The sequence below is a fragment of the Hippopotamus amphibius genome, chromosome X, assembly GCF_030028045.1.
Source record: "Hippopotamus amphibius kiboko isolate mHipAmp2 chromosome X, mHipAmp2.hap2, whole genome shotgun sequence".
In the NCBI taxonomy this organism is placed as follows: domain Eukaryota; kingdom Metazoa; phylum Chordata; class Mammalia; order Artiodactyla; family Hippopotamidae; genus Hippopotamus; species Hippopotamus amphibius.
This window is the reverse complement of record NC_080203.1, coordinates 32,382,653-32,401,418: the sequence shown is the minus strand read 5'-3', so window position 1 is coordinate 32,401,418 and position 18,766 is coordinate 32,382,653. Positions and strand designations below refer to the sequence as shown.

Here is an 18,766-nt window from a genome sequence, read left to right as displayed (position 1 = left end):
TAAGCCAGCCTCTCTCACCTCCAGCCTTTGCAGTAGCTTTTTCCTCTGGAACACTCAGTGCCTTCCCACACCCCATCCTCCCCCTAACCCTGTAATCCTGTAGAATCCGGTATCCATACCACCCACCTGGGAAGTCCTCCCCCAGCCTGACCTGCTCCTCCTCTGTGCACCCCAGCATCCCATGCTTCTGACTTCTTAGCAATCATCGCCCTGATTGAAACGGCCTTTTGCCTTGTTGGTTTCTCCCACTCAGTTCTGCAGAACTGTCTCTTACTCATTATGTTTCCAGCAGAGTCTATTGAATGAATGATGCATGTTTAAATGCTTTGTAAACTGCAACTTGCTACACCAGTGTTAATAAGTATTATGTAATATTACTGTGTTCAGATTGGTTACTTAATACTGTTGGCCTACTCACCCATTTCATAATAACTAATATCATATTTCAGTTACATCATTCTATTTCCTTTTTATGCCCAATACTAATAAAGGCTACCACTTATTGAGCATTTAACCTGGGCTAGATTCTGTGGTGAGATTTTAGATGTGTGATCTCATTTATTCCTTATTATGGCAAGCTAAGCACTATTATAAGCATTATTCCCATTTTTCAGATGAAAAAATTAAGGCAAGCTCAAAGAGGTTAATTAGCTTTCCCAATATCAAATAGCCAGATTTTGAATCCAGATACTTTGAGTTCATGATCCAAACCCTGATTCTAATCATTTCCCAGTTCTGCCAAAGTCTTCAGATAAGGACACAGAATGGGAGAAAATATTAGCAAATCACATATCTGATAGGGGATTAATATCCAGAATATATAGAGAGCTCTTAAAACTCAACAACAAAACAACAACCTGATTTTTTTTCATTTTTATTTTTTATTGAGTTATAGTTGATGTACAATATTATATAAGTTACAGATGTACAATATAGTGATTCACAATTTTTCAAGGTTATTCTCCATTTATAGTTATTTAAAGAATTGGCTATACTCCCTGTGTTGTACAATATATGTCCTTGTAGCTAATTTTATACGTAATAGTTTGTGCCTCTTAATCTCCTATCCCTATGTTACCCCTCCCCCCTCCCCTCTCCCCACTGGTAATCACTAGTTTGTTCTCTATATTTGTGAGTCTGCTTTTTTATGTTATAGTCACTAATTTGTTATATATTTTTTAGATTCCACATATAAGTGAGATCATACAGTACTTGTTTTTCTCTGACTTATTTCACATATACCTTCCAAGTCCATCCCTGTTGTTGCAAATGGCAAAATTTCATTCAGCCACAAACAAGCCTATTTTTACATGGGCAAAAGACTTAGACATTTCTCCTAAGAAGATATACAAGTAGCCAATAAGCACATGAAAAGATGCTCAAATCACTAATCATTAGGTAAATGCAAATCAAAACAACAATGGTATGCCACCTCACACCCATCAGGATGGCTATTATTAAAAAGAAAACAACAGAAAACAAGTGTTGGCAAGGATATGGAGCAACTGGAATGCATGCATTGCTGGTAGGAGTGTAAAATGGTGCAGCCTCTATGGAAAACAGGATGGTGGTTCCTCAAAAATATTAAAAATAGACTTACCATATATCCAGCAATTCCACTTCTGGGTATATACCCAAAGGAAGTAAAAACAGGGTCTGGAAGAGGTATTTGTATACTCATGTTTATAGCAGTATTATTTACAACAGCCAAAACCTGGAAGCAATTCGAGTGTCCACTGATGGATAAATGGATATACATACAACAGAAAATTATTCGACCTCTAAAAGGAAGGAAATGTTGACACATGCTACAACATGAATGAACACTGAAGTCATTACACTAAGTGAAATAAGCCAGTCACAAAAGGACAATACCATATGATTGCACTTATTTGAGATACCGAGAGTTGTCAAATTCACAGAGACAGAAAGTAGAATGGTGGTTGCCAGGGCTGGGGGGAGTGGGGAATGGGGAGTTGGTTTTTAATGGGTACAGAATTTCAGTTTTGCCAAATGAAAAGAAGTTCTGGAGATGGGTGGTGGTAACGGTTGCATAATAACGTGAATTAATACTAAACTGTACACCTAAAAATAGCTACAATGGTAAATTTTCCATTCTCTATATTTTACCACAGTTTATAAAAGAAGATCCAAGCCTTGATTTTAACCATTCCCCAGTCCTGCCAATGTCTTCAGATAATCTCCTTCTGACGAATGTTTGCTGCTTTCCCTCCAGATAACCTGCCTTTTCTTTCTTTTTCCCCCAAAGACCCGTCTGCTCTCTGCCAGGATCTCTAGAGCCTCACATTGGTCAGTGCCCCCGAAGAGGGCAGAGTCCAGCCTCAGGCCTCTAGCCCACCCTCTTCCTGGGAAGAAAATGCCTCTACTCCGAAGGCAGCCAGCACATATTTTACTCACAACAGTCGGCAGACTGTTGAGCAACTGTGGACCCCTTCTGTTCCCAGGAATCACATTGGGACTAACTGCGCTGTGCATTTTCCATCACTGGTAGCTATCCCAGCAGTGACGTGGGCCATCGTTATTAATAGGTGAAGGACAAAGAGAGAGGGGAAGTGGCTTGGGCTGAGTCACACAGCAAAGTTAGAACTCCCAGCTCCCAGCGACTAACCTCCCCCTGGGCTCTGTCCCACACACCTGGCAGCTCCAGAGACTTGCTCCTTTTTGTACTCTGGGCAACGAACTCTCTGGCTAACCAAGCGGGTCTGACTTGTCTTACAGAGAAATGAAGCAAAATCTTCCTCGGGATGGTATATTGTGATCTTTCTGTTTCTACTGGTTGTCAGGAAACCGAGTCCCCGCTACTTACTGAATGACCTTGAGCACGCCACCGAAAGTCTCTGGACCCTCAGTTTTCCCTTCAGTAAAATGTAGACAAGAATTATCGCGCCCACCCCCAGGGAAACTGGATGAGCTATGGAGAGGATTGGGGTGCCCTTATCCAATCTGTTCTGCATTACCCTTTACACAGGTGAACTCCAAACCTGGCTGAGCATGATAATCACATGGGTGGCCTTTAAAAATACAAATTCTTGCGCCTTGACCAGCCTGGCCTACTTGGATTTCTTCTCCTTTCTCCCGGCCAAGTGGCCCCCAGTGTGAAGAGAACCCCCTTGGTTTGAGCAGCAGGGTGGTCTTTAACTTTTCTATTTAAATCCTCTCCAACTCAGCGTAAAGGAACCTTCACTACGAGACGGAAAGCATTGCATTCTGGCTCCTTTGAGCTCTCCCTTGGACTCGCTGTTCCCCCAATTTTGGCACTTCTCACATACTGCTTGTTATTTTTACTTAACTGTTTCAAATCTTTGCCTTTTGTTTCCTCAGTTAGCTACTGGAGGATAAAAGCTGTGTCCTACCCTTCTCTTCTTGCCCCACGGATGCCTGCTCCATTAGCACCTAGTATCTCTTCAATAAATACTTGTTGAATGGCAAATCTTGTAATTTGGAAATCTGAAATGATTTCTTACTTATTTGGGAGACGTTCTGTGTCCTTTGGAAGCTTTCTAGTCACATGGAAAGAACTTTCAACAAAGAGGCAAGAGCCCTAGCTTCCAATCTTGGCTCTGTCACAAACTCCCATTATGACCTGCAGCAAGTCGCTTGCCTTCTCTATGCCTCAATTCCCTCATTTGTGAAACCGGGGCTGATCTGTAAAGCTTCTTTTAGCTCTGGATTTTTTGGCTACTCTAGATAGTAAGGGGCAGCCTTTTTCATGTCAGTGTCTTTAATGCCCACCAGGCCTTATTTTTCCCTGTAAGGACTACATACTTGATGGGTCACCCCTCAGTTTATAAAATGAGAAACTCAAGTAGAGAACAAGTAAATGCTTTGGCCAAGCTTCCATCCATAGCGTGAGAGAGAGAGAGAGAGAGAGAGAGAGAGAGTGGGGGGGGGGGGAGAGAGAGAGGGAGCGAGCGGTCACTCATTCCTCACTGCAGCTCCCTGTCTTTGACTGGATTCTTCCATCCCAGAGCTGTTACCAGTCCTTCCCAAGTGTAGGACTGTTAACCCTTAATTATCTGCATGCCCACTCTCTCTGTGAACAACCCGGGGCAAAGGTATGACATACTCCAGCTGGGTTTCCTCTTGTCCCTCTGCACACTCCCAGGGTCAGAATGTCCACTGCAGTACAATCTGATCAAATACCATCCCCCAAGGAGGAGAGGAAAGACATAACATACTAGTCCTTGCCCTCTAGTCGGCCTGGGAGGCCGGGACAAGAATGTATGGGGAAAAGCTGTGCTACCCTTTGTAAGGGAGGGCCTGGGAGCCAAGTTCTGCTTTGATAAAATACATGACCTAGAACAGTACATAGAAGATGCTCCACAAATATGTTAAAAGAGGTGAAAATTGCCACCGTTTTCAAACTTTTTAATTTTAAGGAAGGGCAAGCCTTTCTTCAGTGAAATCAGCCCCAAAGCTCATTAGGTGAAACAGCTGGATGCAAGGCTGCCCTGGCTGAGGGCAGCTAGAGTTGAGCCCTGCCTGTTGTCTCCTCTGGGCCCTGGAGAGGATCCTCAGAGCCCAGTTGGAAAACTTGCTGTAAATCAGTTGAAAAGGAGGGGCAGATCAACTCTTGCCCTTTTTCGGGTTAACCTTAGCCAGGAAAGGATCCTAGCAAAATAAATGGAGGTTTGAAGGACCCAGCCCTCTAAAGGGAACATTTGCATCTGAAAAAGCATCGTCAATTTCTCCTCTCCCCTCATGTCAAGTTCTAGAGAACTTCAATGTTTAAGGGCAGAGAAGTTTTGAGCAGATTTGTGAGTCGGTCCACAAATGAATACCAATGGAATGTTTGTTTAAAAAAAGAAGGAAAGACAAGCACTGTGGTAATGTTCTCCAGTATTCAATAGAAACCCATTGGGTGTTATCCTACAGGCAGTCCTGATTTGAAAATGCAATGTAAAACTCTCCTGTGGTCTGGTCAGTGAGTGGATGGTGCTGCCTTTTGCACCATTGCACCCTGCATCCCCCTGACAGCTTTTAACATTCTTAAGTTCCTGGTTAGCCATGGCACCCACAGCTGCCCAGAGGCACTACCTGATGAGAGCATCTCTACTCCAAGTCTGTAGCACTGAGTGAAACCCACTGCCTGACTTGGCCTTCTCACTGCCTCCTTGCCATGACAGGTAAGGGAGGGAAGCCAAGTCTGGGGATGCTTACTTGTCAAGGTGGTTCAGGGAGCAAGGCACATCCCAAATCTGCACCTGGAAGACAATTTTGGATAACCGATATCTATTTTTAAAACCTATCAAAGGGATAAAATTCTTGAATTAAGAGGTTTTCATCATTATCCATCTCATGGCCCTTTCATATACATCTCCTTACCTGTCCCACAGATTATCCCTCCTCACAGGTGCCAGAAGGGACAGGCAGAGAATTAATGCTGGGAACCCTGCTACCGACTGTGTCCCTCACCGAAATTCATATGTTGAAACAGTCCCTAATGTGATGGTATTTGGAGGTGGGGCCTTTGGGAGGTGATTTAGTCATGAGGACTCCCTCATGAATGGGATTCATGCCCTTATATAAAAGACTCACAAAGATCCCTTGCCCCTGTCCACCATGTGAGGCTACAGCAAAAAGACAGCTGTCTTGAGCCAGGAAGAGGGTTCTTACCAGACACTGGATCTGCTAGCACTTTGATCTTGGACTTCCCAGCCTCCAGAAATAAATTTCTCTGTAAGAAATAAGTGTTTGTTGTTTATAAGCCACCCAGACTATTATATTTTGTTGTAACAGCCTGAACCGACTAAGATAGACCCCATTCAATAACAGGGGAAACTGAAAGGTGAAAGGAGCTCCCCTTAGACAGCAAGTCAGCAGGAGCCCCAGCTTCTTCCCAACTGCCTGGCCTAGCCCTCTCCTCCACGTCTTGGCCAGTCTCCTGACTTCCCTAGCTTCAAAATCGTGCTCAGGCCTGACCTTGAAGAAGAGGACAGCCGTCTAGCTACCCCTGCCCTTCTACTACTGCTGACTTCACCCCCTTGTCCAAGCTGCCACCTCCCACAGCATCTGGACTAGTCTTTTGCACTTAAGTAGTTGAGTTGGGTATCATGACATCTAGTCTTAGGATAGAAGTCGCTCAAGGTTCAAGCTGGAGGGAACCTTGGACATCAGGACAAGACCCTGTCAAACTAAGACCTTGTTGGGAGGACTCTCCCAAAATCTCACAGCAAGTTATGACAAAGCCAGAACTGCAAGCGCAGTTTTCTTATATGTGCCTTCTTGGCTACATCCTGAGTTCCTCTGTTTCTTTTCTTGGTCCCTTTCTCCCATGTGTCCGTGTCCCTTCTCCCTTCTGACCCCCTGTCCTGTCTCAGAGGGAGGCTCCAAGGATCCCTGCACAGTGCCTGTTCTCTGGGACCTTGGTGTTGACTCAAGGCGGATTAACGACCTAAAGAGACACAGCCGGGATAGAGCCTGTGGTTCCCAGCTCTTAAACATAACTTGTCATCCTTGACACTGGTTCAGAAGCCAAAACGATGGCTCCCAGAGTTTTAGATCACTTGCCCAAGGTCACTCAGCTAAGAACTGACCACAACAGGCGCCTATGGTAGGTCCTCCGGCCTCTGCGGCAGCACTCTGCGCTGGGCACGGCTCCACGCACTACCCGCAGCCAGAGACAAGCGCAGACCCCACCTCCCCGCTTGGAGCCGCGGGACCCTGGGGGAAGTGTGTTACTCCTTTAGGTCTCTAAGCCTGTCCGCTTATTTGTGCGAGTGGCTCCCGTCCGAAGTGTGGGGGTGGGAGGGAGACGTAGTGTGGGCTGTTCACTCTGGCCTTCCGGAAGTAAGCGGGGCGCCCTCGAGGCCCCTAACCACTGTGAGCCAAGCGCCGCAGCTCGTGCGCAGCCCCCCATTGTGACGCGCCTGTGCCGGAACTCTCCGCTCCCCTCCCGGGCGGCAAACCGGCAGGCAGCCGGGCCGGCCGCAGGAGGCGAGGAAGCGGGCTGCTCTGGGGCCTCCCGCGGGCCCGAGCCGACGAGCGCATCTTCTCCGCACGTCCCTCTCCGCTCAGCGAGCGCCGCCAAACTGCTGAGCCCGCCGGGCCCGCTGCTCCGAGTCGCTCCGGCACAGGAGACCAAGCGCCCTCGGATAACTGCACTCACTACCTTTGGGGGACTCCCCGGGGAAGGGGGCCAGGGACGCCGGATGTGAGGGGCCGGGACCGGGTGGGGGGCTGCCCAGGGACCCTCCCAACACGCTTCCTTTCGCAGACAGCCGCCGTCGCCCCTGAGAAGGCAAGCCTCCGGTGTCCCCAAAGACCTGGCGGACTGCGCGCCTCGAGGTACCGGCCTCTTGAGGGGAGGAGGGGCCGCTAGCGAGCGGCTGGCAGAGGGGACCTGTTTGCTGACGGGTTTGGAGGTGGGATGGGGTAGGGTTTGCAGACCGAGAAGCCCAGGAGAAGACTCTAGGTTTTTTTTTTTTTCCCTCCCCCTCTTCCCAAAAGGAACCACACTGCTAGGGGGAAATAAGACAGAGTGTAAACACAAACAACGGCAAAAAGAAGCCAAGAAGAGCGAAGCCAAAAGAAGCAAGCGCAACACTGTTACAAAACTGTCTGGTTTTGTAACAATCGCCCCGCCGCCGGCCAATGAGCGGCGTGGCGGCACGTCACGTGGTGCCGTTTTATATAACACTTTGCTGAGACAAGACAGTTATTAGGCGGCGCGGGGCAGCCGGCATGGAGCTCGCGGAGGCGCGGCAGGGACCGGCGCGCGGCAGAACGGCGGCCGTGGCAGCCCCGGTTCTCTCCAGCCGCCGCTCCCTGCTCCGCGTCCCCGGCCCCTAAACGCCTCTTCGCCACGCGTATCATTCTCCTTATGGATTCATTTCAGGCCGAACAGATGCTTAGCTTGCCCGCCGAGCTCAGCAGCAACAACTTAGAGCTGGCGGAGCCGGCGGCATCAGCGGCCCGCGGAGACACGGGCCCCCGGCCGGAGGCGGCTGCGGAAGGCCCCGCACCTCTTCCGACTCAGCCGCCGGAGCAGGAGCAACCTCCGAGGACCTCGACGCCGGAGTGCAAAGTCCTGCTCACGCAGGCCGACGCCCTGGCGTCTGGGGGGCGCCTCCGGGAAGCCCTCGAGGTGTACCGACAGCTCTCGGAGCGGCAGCAGCTGGTGGCCGAGCAGCTGGAGCAGCTGGTGCGCTGCCTGGCCGAGAACGTCCCGCAAGGCGAGGATCCGGCGCCGGGGCCCCCGGACGGTAGCCGCGGGGCCAGCTGCGCGTTGGCGGCGGAAGAGGCAGGGGCGGCCGTCGCCGCCCAGGCCACCGAGGTGTGGGACGGCTTCAAGTGCCGGAAGTGCCATGGGTTTCTCTCAGACCCCGTGTCCTTGTCCTGCGGCCACACCTTTTGCAAACTGTGCCTGGAACGCGGGCGGGCAGCCGACCGGCGCTGTGCGCTGTGCGGGGTCAAACTCTCCGCGTTGATGGTGGCCACCGGGCGGGCGCGCGGAGCCCGGCGGACTGGACAGCAGGCGCCGCCGCCGCTGCGGGTCAACGTGGTGCTCAGCGGCCTCCTCGGCAAGTTGTTCCCGGGCCCGGCACGGGCGTCGCAGCTCCGGCACGAGGGCAACCGGCTGTACCGCGAGCGTCAGGTGGAGGCGGCGCTGCTCAAGTACAACGAGGCAGTCAGGCTGGGTGAGCCCACCGTACTGCCGGGGCCGGGGCGGGCGGGGGCACGAGCCCGGCGGGGTGCTGGGGGGTGGCCCCGGGCGGAGGAGGGCGCGCGGACCGTGGGATGCACCGCGACCGGAGTCGGGGAGGGGGGCTCCGGAGTTCCGCCTCCGACTTTTTCTCCGTCTCTCCCGGCTCGTCGCCCTTTCTCCGGGTCTCCGGCTATCTCCCTGCTCTTTGTCTTTTCCTGTGTCTCCGGTTAGCGTGTGTGTTTCTGCGTGTCTCAGTCCCTGCTTCTGTTTGTGTCAATCCGTTTCTCTTTTTTCTTTCTCTTCGCATCTTTGTCACTCTGGCTCTTTGCTCGGTGTCACCGTCTCTGTTTCTCGGGCTCGCCTTCTCCTGCCTCCGCGCGCCCGGGGCCCCTCTTACACCTGCCCGCATCTTGCGGGCCAGGAGGGGAACTTCGCACCCTTCCCACTCGCGCGCCGGGGCCTCTGGGCTCCCGCCCGCCGGGGATGTTCGGTCGGCGCCTGCGTCTGCCGCTCCCGCCCGGCCCGGGGCCGCCGCGGCGGCCGGGAGTTGTCCCTTCCGGGGCCGCGGCTCCCGGTGGGGTGGGTCCGGCGTGGAATTAGGTCAGGAGAGCACTGGTTGCATAAGGGCCGCGAGCGGCCCGGGCCGGGCGGCCCCTCCTCCGCGCGGGCGGGATTGTGTAACGGCTGAGGTAACCAAAGTGGGCCACTGCTCGCCTCGGAAACCATCCCGCGAGCGTGTGCGGGCGGGGCGGGGGGGAGCGCTCGCGCCCCGCTGCCCTGTGACTCATTGTCACCGCTTCCTATCACACGATCCTCAGCTGAAATAGATGCTCCCCCGCCCGCCCTCCCGCAGCCTGCGCTCTCGCCTAGAACCCCAGCCCGAGAGCCCCAGAGGGCGACCCGCCAGGCGACGGCTCAGGGATCCCCGGGGACCGTGGGCTGGCTGCCACGGAGGCAACCTCTGTCCCGATTTCCCGTGCCGCCCGAGGAGGGATGGGTGGGCTTTGCGGCCTCAAGGGCGAGGTGGGCAGTCCCGCGCCTCTGGCCGCACTAGGGCGCACTAGTCGTTCCCTAGTGAATGACTCCCCACTCCCCGACCCCCCACGTCCGGACCCAGGAAGTGGCCGCCGAGCCATGGGTATTGCCTAGCTCGGGCCGGGTGCCAGGAGCTGGGCGGCGGGGCGCGGTGTCTGGCGAAGCGTGCCGGGGAGGAGGCGACAGGGCTGGGCAGACAAGGCTCTGGGATCCCAGGGTGCCCCCTGCCCCACTTGGATGGGTGGAGGAGGGGGTGGGCTGGAGTCTCCACGTGTTGACTCTCCACCCGAGCTTGCGACAGCTAATGGGGGAGGGGGAGGAAAAAGGGGGGACTGGGGAATAGTGGCACGACCCCCACCCCCACCCCGTGTGCCCAAGCAATGCAGTGTGAGCTGCCACCGAGCTGGCGTGTGCTGCAGGAAAGGGACAGAGGAGACTGTAAACTCTTGACTGATGTCTTAAGAACAAGTAATGGGCACCTAAGTGAACCCTCTGCACACCCCTTGGGGAAAAAGACCAACAAAGCCTCTTCCCGCAGCAGAAGCTAGAGCCCAGTCCCTCTGGAACGAGCAGGGTGGTATGAAGGAGAGAGGTGGAGGTGCTTAAGCCCAGGTCTCCAAGGGAGGTTCCATTCCTTTCCGCCAACCCCCAAGAGCCAGGAAAGCCCCTTCCTGACCTCCTCCTCCTCCCCCTTTGTTGCCATCACCTCTTTTCTCTGGGGGTTCTTCCTTGCACCGCCAGTAGAGTCAGGGTGAAAAATGTCCACCTCTTCACCCTTCTAAGAGGAAAGGGGCCTCCCCAGCAAAGAGTATCTTTGTGCTGGCAGATGGCCAGTCTCTCTTCCTTACTATTCTAAGTACTACACTCCCCTTCAAAAAAAACAAAAAAAAAAGGGACCTGTCTCCCACCCGAGATTCAGGGTCTGGCAAGTTAGCAACCAGTATGGCCGGCTAGCTAGACTTTGAGCAGATGCCTTCCCCTCTCTGGGCTTGACTTTCCTTGAAGAATGGGTTGACTGAGCCAAATGATCTCTAAAGGCCTTTCCAGCCCTGACATCTAGTGGTTCAGAGTATTGATGAGAGCCAACTTCGCTTTATTCCCAGAAGTCTTGTCCATTCACATCTGCCCATCTGTAATGAGGCAATGAAGGCTTGCAAATGCATTTCTCTTTTCTTCAGAAGAACTTCCTATGTGCTGGGGTTTGTAGACAGAGACATTGCTGACATCACTGGGAGACTAACTTGGACTTGTCTTCCTGGTGGCAAGGATGGGGGTCACCTCTGGCCATCCCCTTCTCCCTCCTCCCTGGCCTGTTTCCTTCTGAGCAATACCTCACCCAGAAGCCAGGCTGCCAGTTGCTAGCCACGGCCATGAAGCAGGGCACTAGCGTTTCCTCTATGTCAAAGTTGCTAATGCACCACTGACGCCACAGGCCCTCTGAGGAACTGCTTGAGAGAGGGGAAAAAATGACTTCTTTACAGTTGGGGAAGCTCAGACCCAGAGTGGCTGGGGGTGGGCACGGGTGGGGGGTGGAAGGCAGGGCAATATTAGGGCTGGAGATTGAGCTTACCCCTTTGGGTCCCTAGTAGAAAAGTCATAGATAACTTGCCATTTTGCTCAAGGGTTTTTTTTTTCTTCTCATTTTGGCAGCTCCAAATGACCACTTGCTTTACAGCAACCGGTCTCAAATTTATTTCACCTTGGAATCTCATGAGGACGCACTGCATGATGCAGAAATAGCATGTAAGCTCCGCCCCATGGGGTTTAAGGTGAGTGTGGGATGGGAGGGATGGGAAGGAATTATACTGTAGACAGGAATTGGCAGGAAGGACTGCCTCCCTCACTCGGAGCAGGGAGAAGGCTCTGCAGCGGAGCTGGGGGGTCCCTTGACAAAGGGTGACTTAGAGGTCTGCAAGGGAGCTGGATTCCTCCCCAATTTGATCTGCGACTGATGACCTGCAGAGCAGCCTGGGCTTTGTGCTTCTCCTGAGCATGGACTTGGGAGCCAGACTGCCTGAGTTTATGTCCCAGCTCTGCTACTTTTACTAGCTGTGTGGCCTTGGGCAAATTACCCAACCTCCCTGTGCCTCATCTCCTCATCTGTAAATTGAGGATATTCAAAGCATCTACTTAGCAGGGTTTGTTGTGACGATTACATGAGCTAATACATGCAGATACTTAGAACAATGCCTGGCATATAGCGTTATATGTGTTTGCTGCCACCACCATCATCATCATTTTCCCAGGACAGTAGAAGGAGGAGGGTGAGAGAAGTATTGCTGGCTGGTTCTGCCATCTCAAGTCCTTAATGTAGTCAGCCAGCCTGCCGCTTTCCCTAAACATGTAGGTCACATGGAGGGGTGGGGAGAAAGACAGGTTCAGCATCTCTCAAGATGCTAGGATGCAAAGTGTCACTTTCTGCATCTCTGTCAGGCCTCAGGACTGGCCCTCAGCCACATGTCGATATTTTGCTTAGAAGATTAGATTTGAGCCTGGGTTCTACTACCTGCAAGCTAAGTGACCATGGAGAAGTCACTCCACCCTCTGAACCCTAGGTGTCCTAGTTTGCAAAACGAATATCTTGCTATCTGCCCTGATCACCTCACAGGGATGCAGTGAGGGTTACAAGTGAGCGTGGCCAAGAGGCTGTTCTGTGAGCTGTGATGCTGGCTTTTGGTGTAGGGCTCTCTCTAACACACCCAGCTCATCCAAGGCCAGGTCCATGATCCCTTATCTGAATCCCATGGGGCCAGATATGTTCAGAATCCAGAATGTTTCCAGTTTCATGAAGACCAGGTATTAGCTCTGGACAGCACCCCGTAGTCAAACACACTATTTCCGCAGCACATTACATGAAAATTCATACTAAGAGGGACAAAGACTGTAACACACATCATTTTAGGGCAAATTTTGCCACCTAATGACATTTGATGTCAAGCTTATGAAAATATTGGATTATCAGACTTTTTTTTTGGATCTGGGAACTTCAGATAAAACATTGTGGAGCTGCATACTGGGCCATTAATGTCAGGGTGAGTCTCGTATGTTCTTATGAGAAGGTTTTCATGAGTGATGATGGATTAGTACATTTTCTTTCCCAAGGAATGCAATTAAAGTTTATTCAAAGTCACCAGAGTCTTAATCCAAAGGAGCTTCAGGGGGAGCATTTCAGGCCTTGTAGCAGTGCAGGCCAGTGAGCTGCCTGGGGGTAAGAGGACTTCTCTTGCAACGCTTTCTGTTCCCATCCTATATCCAGGCCCAAAGGGTGGGGGCCTCGATAGTGCAGTGGGAAACAAGGCTAAGTAAGCAGGGGACCATTTTGGATGAAATGGGAAAAGGACTTCTCCAGTGAAGGAAAAGTTGGTGGAAATATTAAACAGTTCATTTCCCCAAAGTGCTGGAGTGAGCAGAGAGGCAGTGATGAGAGAACTCTACTGACTTGGGGGTTGAGAGGAGACTTGAACTGATGCTTCTGATTTGAAACCATCTCACACCCCGATTTGCGTATTTCCCACCATTTCTATATGAAATGCCCCTATGGGAGGAGTTCACCTCGTGCAGCCCCATTCCAGCCACCCAGCCAGGGCTCAGTGGTTCTCAGACTCTCCTGCAGGTGGTAGAGCTCCCAGTGGGATTTGCTGGCTGCCCTGAGCAGGTGGAGTACATGGGTTGCTACCTGGAATGATTGGTCAGATCCCAAAAGCCTCTCCAGTCTCCCAGCACGTATCCCCTCTAGCCGCTCTGAAATGTCATGCAAGCTGTTCTCCTGAGGGCCCCTGGCAAGCACTGCTGGGAGACACAACAAGCCATCAGCATCTGGCTCCAGAAGGAGGGAGGATTTGGGGGGAGGCCGCCAAGAAGCTTGGAGCAGGTGCCACTCCTCAAGAAGGCAGATCCCAGCTGGCCCCTGTAGCCAGGCCCGAGCTGGAGGGCACTGGGGCCTGTAGAGCCGTGTTGGAAGGGGAGGCCCCGCATATTAGAGTGCCCAGCAGCTGCACCCTGGGTTGTTTCCTTCACTAAGTTAGACTTGGGGTCAGCCGTGGAGGCAAGAGAGTGGGGAGCAGGCCCCTGAGGGGCAGCCTCCAAGCCAAGCTGCCAGGACCACCCGTCCTAAGGCGAGGAGAGAATGCAGCCCTCTTCCCACCTCTTTCCTTTTTCTTCCCTCTTCCCCAGGATGCTTCTCTTCTATCCCTTAGGGTTTCTCTCCCAGGGCAGTTGGGCTTGGACCCTGAGGAGCCCTAAAACTTCTTATACTATTTCAAGATGTGATGAGGGAGCAGATGTGAGCTGAGCCCACTGGAACCAAAGCGTTTGTGCAGCCCCTGATTGGCCCTCCGAAGGGCGGTCTGCTTTGCGGGGAAGGGCACAGTTCTGGTTCCAGCTTTGCCACTAGCTACCTTTGAGGTCTTGGAGAGATCACGTGCCTTGGCTTACTTGGGCCTCTTCTGATAAATGATGAGTGACTGTGGGTGGTCACTCAGCCAGTAACATGGACTAGGTCTCTGCTTGACAGACTAAATAACAGGAAGGCCTATCTGGGCAGGTCCTGAAAGCTGGTTAGTATGTGCTCAAATGGGGGTTCTTGTTACATTTGGTACCTCCTCTAATACAACGGTGGGGCGGGATGGGAGGGAGGCGGTGAGGGAGGTAGTATGGCATGGTGGTTGAGAATTTGGGCTTTGGTATCAGTCGATCCCAGGCTCAAAACCTGACTCCACAGTTTACCACCCGGGTTACTTTGAGCGAGTCACTTACCTGGGTCTCAGTTTTATCTCCTTGACAATGGGTTTCAGAACAGTTGCCTACATAATAGGGCTGTAGATAAGATAGTCTTTTTAAAATCCATCACACGACAGTGAACATCCACGAAGTATTTAGCTGGTGTTGCGAATGAGAGCAGCGTCAAGAGGTGGCTAAGAATGGGGTTGAATGCTCATATTTCCTTCCAGGCACACTTCAGGAAAGCACAAGCCTTAGCCACCCTAGGCAAGGTGGAGGAAGCACTAAGGGAGTTTCTATACTGTGTGTCCCTCGATGGAAAGAACAAACGAGCAAGAGCTGAAGCCCAAAGGGTGAGTTGAGATGACGTCAGGTCCAGCTGCCCAGTGGGCTCCCACCCCTCTGTCTTCTCCGCGAGTTGGGGGAGTGAGGGAACTGCCCTTCCTAGGATTGGGGGTCCTGAGTGGGTGGCTCCCTGGGTTGAGGGGACAGCAGCAAGACACAAGTGCCGATTGATGGCCCGGAAGCACCATCCTTTTGGCATGTACAATCAGATTGAGTAGTTCCTGCATTTCTGTAGAAGCCTGTGAGGAATGTTCTTGCTTCTTTGACTCAGGGTCTGGGTTGTCAGTGGGAAGACAGACAAAACAAAGTAAAACCAAACAAGTTAACATGGGGATGGAGGCCCACTGAGGAGATTCTGGCTGTTGCCAAGAGGTCCTGGGTGTGAGGCTGCCTGCAGTTGTAGAAGTTTTCTTTGGCTGAGTCACATCTTCACCAGCCACACAGGGCAGCCACCCCTCAGAAGGGGTGTTGGGTCCCATCTGCCCTGCCATATGCAGAACACCAGCCTTCAGCTCCTTGGCTAGAAATAAAACACATACACCATATAAATCGGGGACCATTGCAATATAATCCAAACAGTCATTCCAGCTCTTGAGTCCTGGGAGAATGTGGTTGTTACTTTTTCAAATTGTATGAAATATTGGGCGCATTAGTGAAGGCTCAAGCATCCTCAGTGCGTGGGCTTTGTTGCTTACTCTTCTGCAGTGTGCTCTCGTGGTGTCTGGCTAATTGGCCTGGAAGTTGGATGCTGACAGTCAGTGGTGGCCTCTGCTCTCCCACTCCCTATTCATCACCACTCCCCAAGTGCCTCTGTCCCAATGCAGTTTGGCGGAGCAGTGGATGAAGAAAGGGAGCAAGAGACAGGACTGGTTTCTGAAGGCTCCAGAAAGGAATCTCTAGCAAAATCAATGAACTAGGGGAAGCTGAGCTCTGGAGGTTCTGCCTCTCACAGAAGGTTTCTTTTCTGGGAAGTTGCTTTGGCCTGGTTAGTAGGAGCACTGGTGGCAGAGAATTGCTCCAAGCTGTGGACCCTTTCCCAAATCTTAACCGTACTCCATAGTGTGAGTAATAATAACGATACGAGCTAACACTTATTGAGCGTTTCCTGCGCACCAGGCACTGTGCTGTGGGCTTTATGGGGAAGATATAATTTAATCCCCACAACGTCGCTATGAAGGTAGACACTGTTATTTATCCCATGTTACAGATGAGACAGATGAGGAAGCTGAGGCTTGGTGACTTTCCTGAGGTCACGCACCTAGTGATTGGTGGAAGAGTAGTCAAACCCACCTCCACCTGCTTCCAGAGTCTGCCTTGTGAGTGGCTCCACCATCCCGCTGTCCCAGCAGGCCGCGTCAGGAGTCTCAGCATCCAGCGCTGGGGCTGGTGGCGAGGGGAGCAGCAATAGAGTGATGCAGGTCTGGGATGGAGGGACAGAGGCGATTACAAGAGCCTTGACTTTGGGGGACAGTGTGTGCAAAGGCCAAAAGGGGCAGGTGTTGGGCCCGGGAGCAGGTGGTTTCTTTATACTCGTTTGTCCATTTCCCAGGTGGCCTGAGATGCTCTGCTATCGTTAGTTGGGTTGATCCCTCTTTCCAGCCCGATGTCACAGACCACCTAGTGTCGTTTCCACAGCCGCCTTAACGGGGCTGGGCAAGACGTTGTGCTAGGCTCCGGAGACCCAAAGCGGCATAAGCCACAGTGTCAGTCCCCCAGGACCTTACAACCTTGCACTTGTTATGTAATGTAATATAAATGGCAGACAATACAAGGGTGCATTTGCCTGTGGCGAGTGTTCCAGGGTTCTGAAGCTAGGGTGAGAATTTCGAGGCGAATTTCCACTGAGTGTGGTGAGGGCATGGCAGTTACTTAAGAACACTGAGGACCCTCTGCTGTGCTTATTTACTGGATCGTTCCCGTTCCAGGGCTAAAGATCCGGCAGAGATGGTCCAGGTTCACTTGGGATTAACTGGCTGCCTTAGCCACTCACAGGCCTGGGTTTCTTTTTAACGTTTGTTTTTACGTCAGATTCTTTTTTGCCCTCTTGACCCATTTGGGCCCTTCAAAGGCTGATGCTGAAGTGGAATTGACCTCCATTCGTGTGTGGAATGCTCATTGCCACTGAGAGTTGACCCCAACATTTGTTTTAACAAAGCCACTGAGAAGGCCTGGGATGAGATCTTAGGTAGTGAAGAAAGAAGCTCAGTGCTGCTGTTACTTCGTCTTTGTGTCCTTCGAGTTTCCCTCGCTGCCTCTCTTCCCCTCCCACCACGCTCTGCCCTTTTATCCTTATACCTTGGGATGCCCTGTGGCTGGCGCTGCTCTTTTTCAGAGAATTCCAGGGAGACTGCTTCAGAAGTGGGTTGGTCCTGGTGGGCCACTCAGGAGGGCTTTGGAGAGCCAGCTTGGGCTCCCGTAGAGGAGGAGCCTCTGAAAGCTGGCATTTATGGCCCTGGGCACTGTGAGTACCTCCCCACCTCACTTCGTTCCCAACTTAGAGCTGGGAGGAAACAGAAGCATCTGTCTGAGGACTTTGGGCCTGAACCCTAGGCCTCTCCCTGAGCCCTGGGATGGCTAGTGTCTTAATTCAGTTCCATCCGGTGTGATGAGTATTTATTGGACATCTGTCATGTGCCCTCCAGAAGCTGACCATCTGGTTAGAGAGAAAGACTGACATCTGTGACGCAATTTGAGGCTAACACAAGACTGTGTAGTATAAGGTGCTGTCTTATGGTGCAGTCGAGAACACGGAAGGACAGGAGACATCAGGGAGGCTGGGGGAGTAGGGGAAGGTCGCGCTAGAGCTGAGCCTTGAGGGATGAGCAGGGCTTGACTATGTGGAAAGTGCTGGCATCAGAAGGAACGTCATGAAGTGACTGCTGGGGGGCAGTGAAAGAACAAATCAAACCAGAGAGAGTTGGCTCAGAGTTTCGGTCAGATTTTCCTGATCAATTAATACCCTGTTACCCAGAGCAAGGGGTGGAACGCCCTTCAGTGCGTCTCAGCGGTAAACGTGTGAATGTGTTTCAGAAGAGTGAGACCTGCCTTCCCGTGTTATGTGTTACGTACAATAGATACATACGTATATTGATAATTGGCGCTTTCACAGGGGAGCATTGAAGCAAGGATGTGGGCAGCTGATTTGCAGCCTCCACCCAACCACACATCTTTTAACTCCCAGTCCCTTCTGGGTCTCCTACGTGCCCCCGCCCCACTGCCCTCAGCTTATCAATTGCAAAGGAAGCCAGCCATCGACTGGAACCGGCCTGCCCCCAGTCCTTGAAGTTACCTGACATTCTCTGGAAAGCGAAGGCCAGAAAGGGGGAGGAGAGGCTGGGAGAAGAGGGAGGAAGGTCGAGTTCTACTTTTCCTAACACTTCACTGCTGAAGTGATTCACGATCCAGGGCAGAGGGAGCATAATGGGCCGGCAGGGAGGAAAGAAACATCGAGGAACCTCGATGACATTTGTCACCTTCTACCCATGGGGGTGTCCCGGACACGACTGCAGGTCCCCCAGCTGACATTTCTCTGCCGCCCGCACCTCTGCCTCTTTCCTCCTGCGTAGGTTTTGAAATCCCTCTGCCGAGATTTCTGTGGAATGGTAGCAGGTACAAATGGTGGTTTGTGCCTCCGGCTAGGGTGACAAAGGCATCTGTAGTGCCTTTTCAAAGTCCAGATTCTCGGGCCACACTTCAGACCTGGGGGAGCCAGGCATGGGAACTTGGAGTTTTCCTAAGCCCCACTGTGGCGGGGTCTCTGGTCCAAGCTTTCCTCCCCAGAGTTTGGCCCCGCAAGCTGTGCCCTTTGCCCCTTCCTCCCCTCCCGCCCTTCACCTGAGCACCTGTAGAAACTTAAGTAGTGAAGTCTTCTGTTTTATGTCACAGCTTCTCCTTAGTTTCTTTTCACCATCATTCCCGGGGGCTTCTCAGGAACATTCTCCCGATATCCTGAAGTTGTTGGCACCTCACCCTAGATTAAAGGAACATGTAGAATCATTG

At 52.1% G+C, this 18,766-nt stretch overlaps 1 protein-coding gene across 2 annotated transcripts in view; it reads left to right on the top strand.

The window, feature by feature from the left end:
- The first annotated feature begins 7,494 nt into the window (after window positions 1-7,494).
- LONRF3 (LON peptidase N-terminal domain and ring finger 3) overlaps window positions 7,495-18,766 on the top strand; it is a 37,506-nt gene continuing 26,234 nt past the window's right edge. The window contains exons 1-3 of one of the 2 annotated variants that reach the window (XM_057718935.1): window positions 7,495-8,660; window positions 11,354-11,472; window positions 14,653-14,775. In XM_057718935.1, coding sequence (XP_057574918.1) covers window positions 7,844-8,660; window positions 11,354-11,472; window positions 14,653-14,775 — 1,059 coding nt within the window. In that variant the 5' untranslated portion in view covers window positions 7,495-7,843. The remainder of the gene's footprint in view (window positions 8,661-11,353; window positions 11,473-14,652; window positions 14,776-18,766) is intronic. The other variant, XM_057718936.1, reaches the window with a different exon arrangement.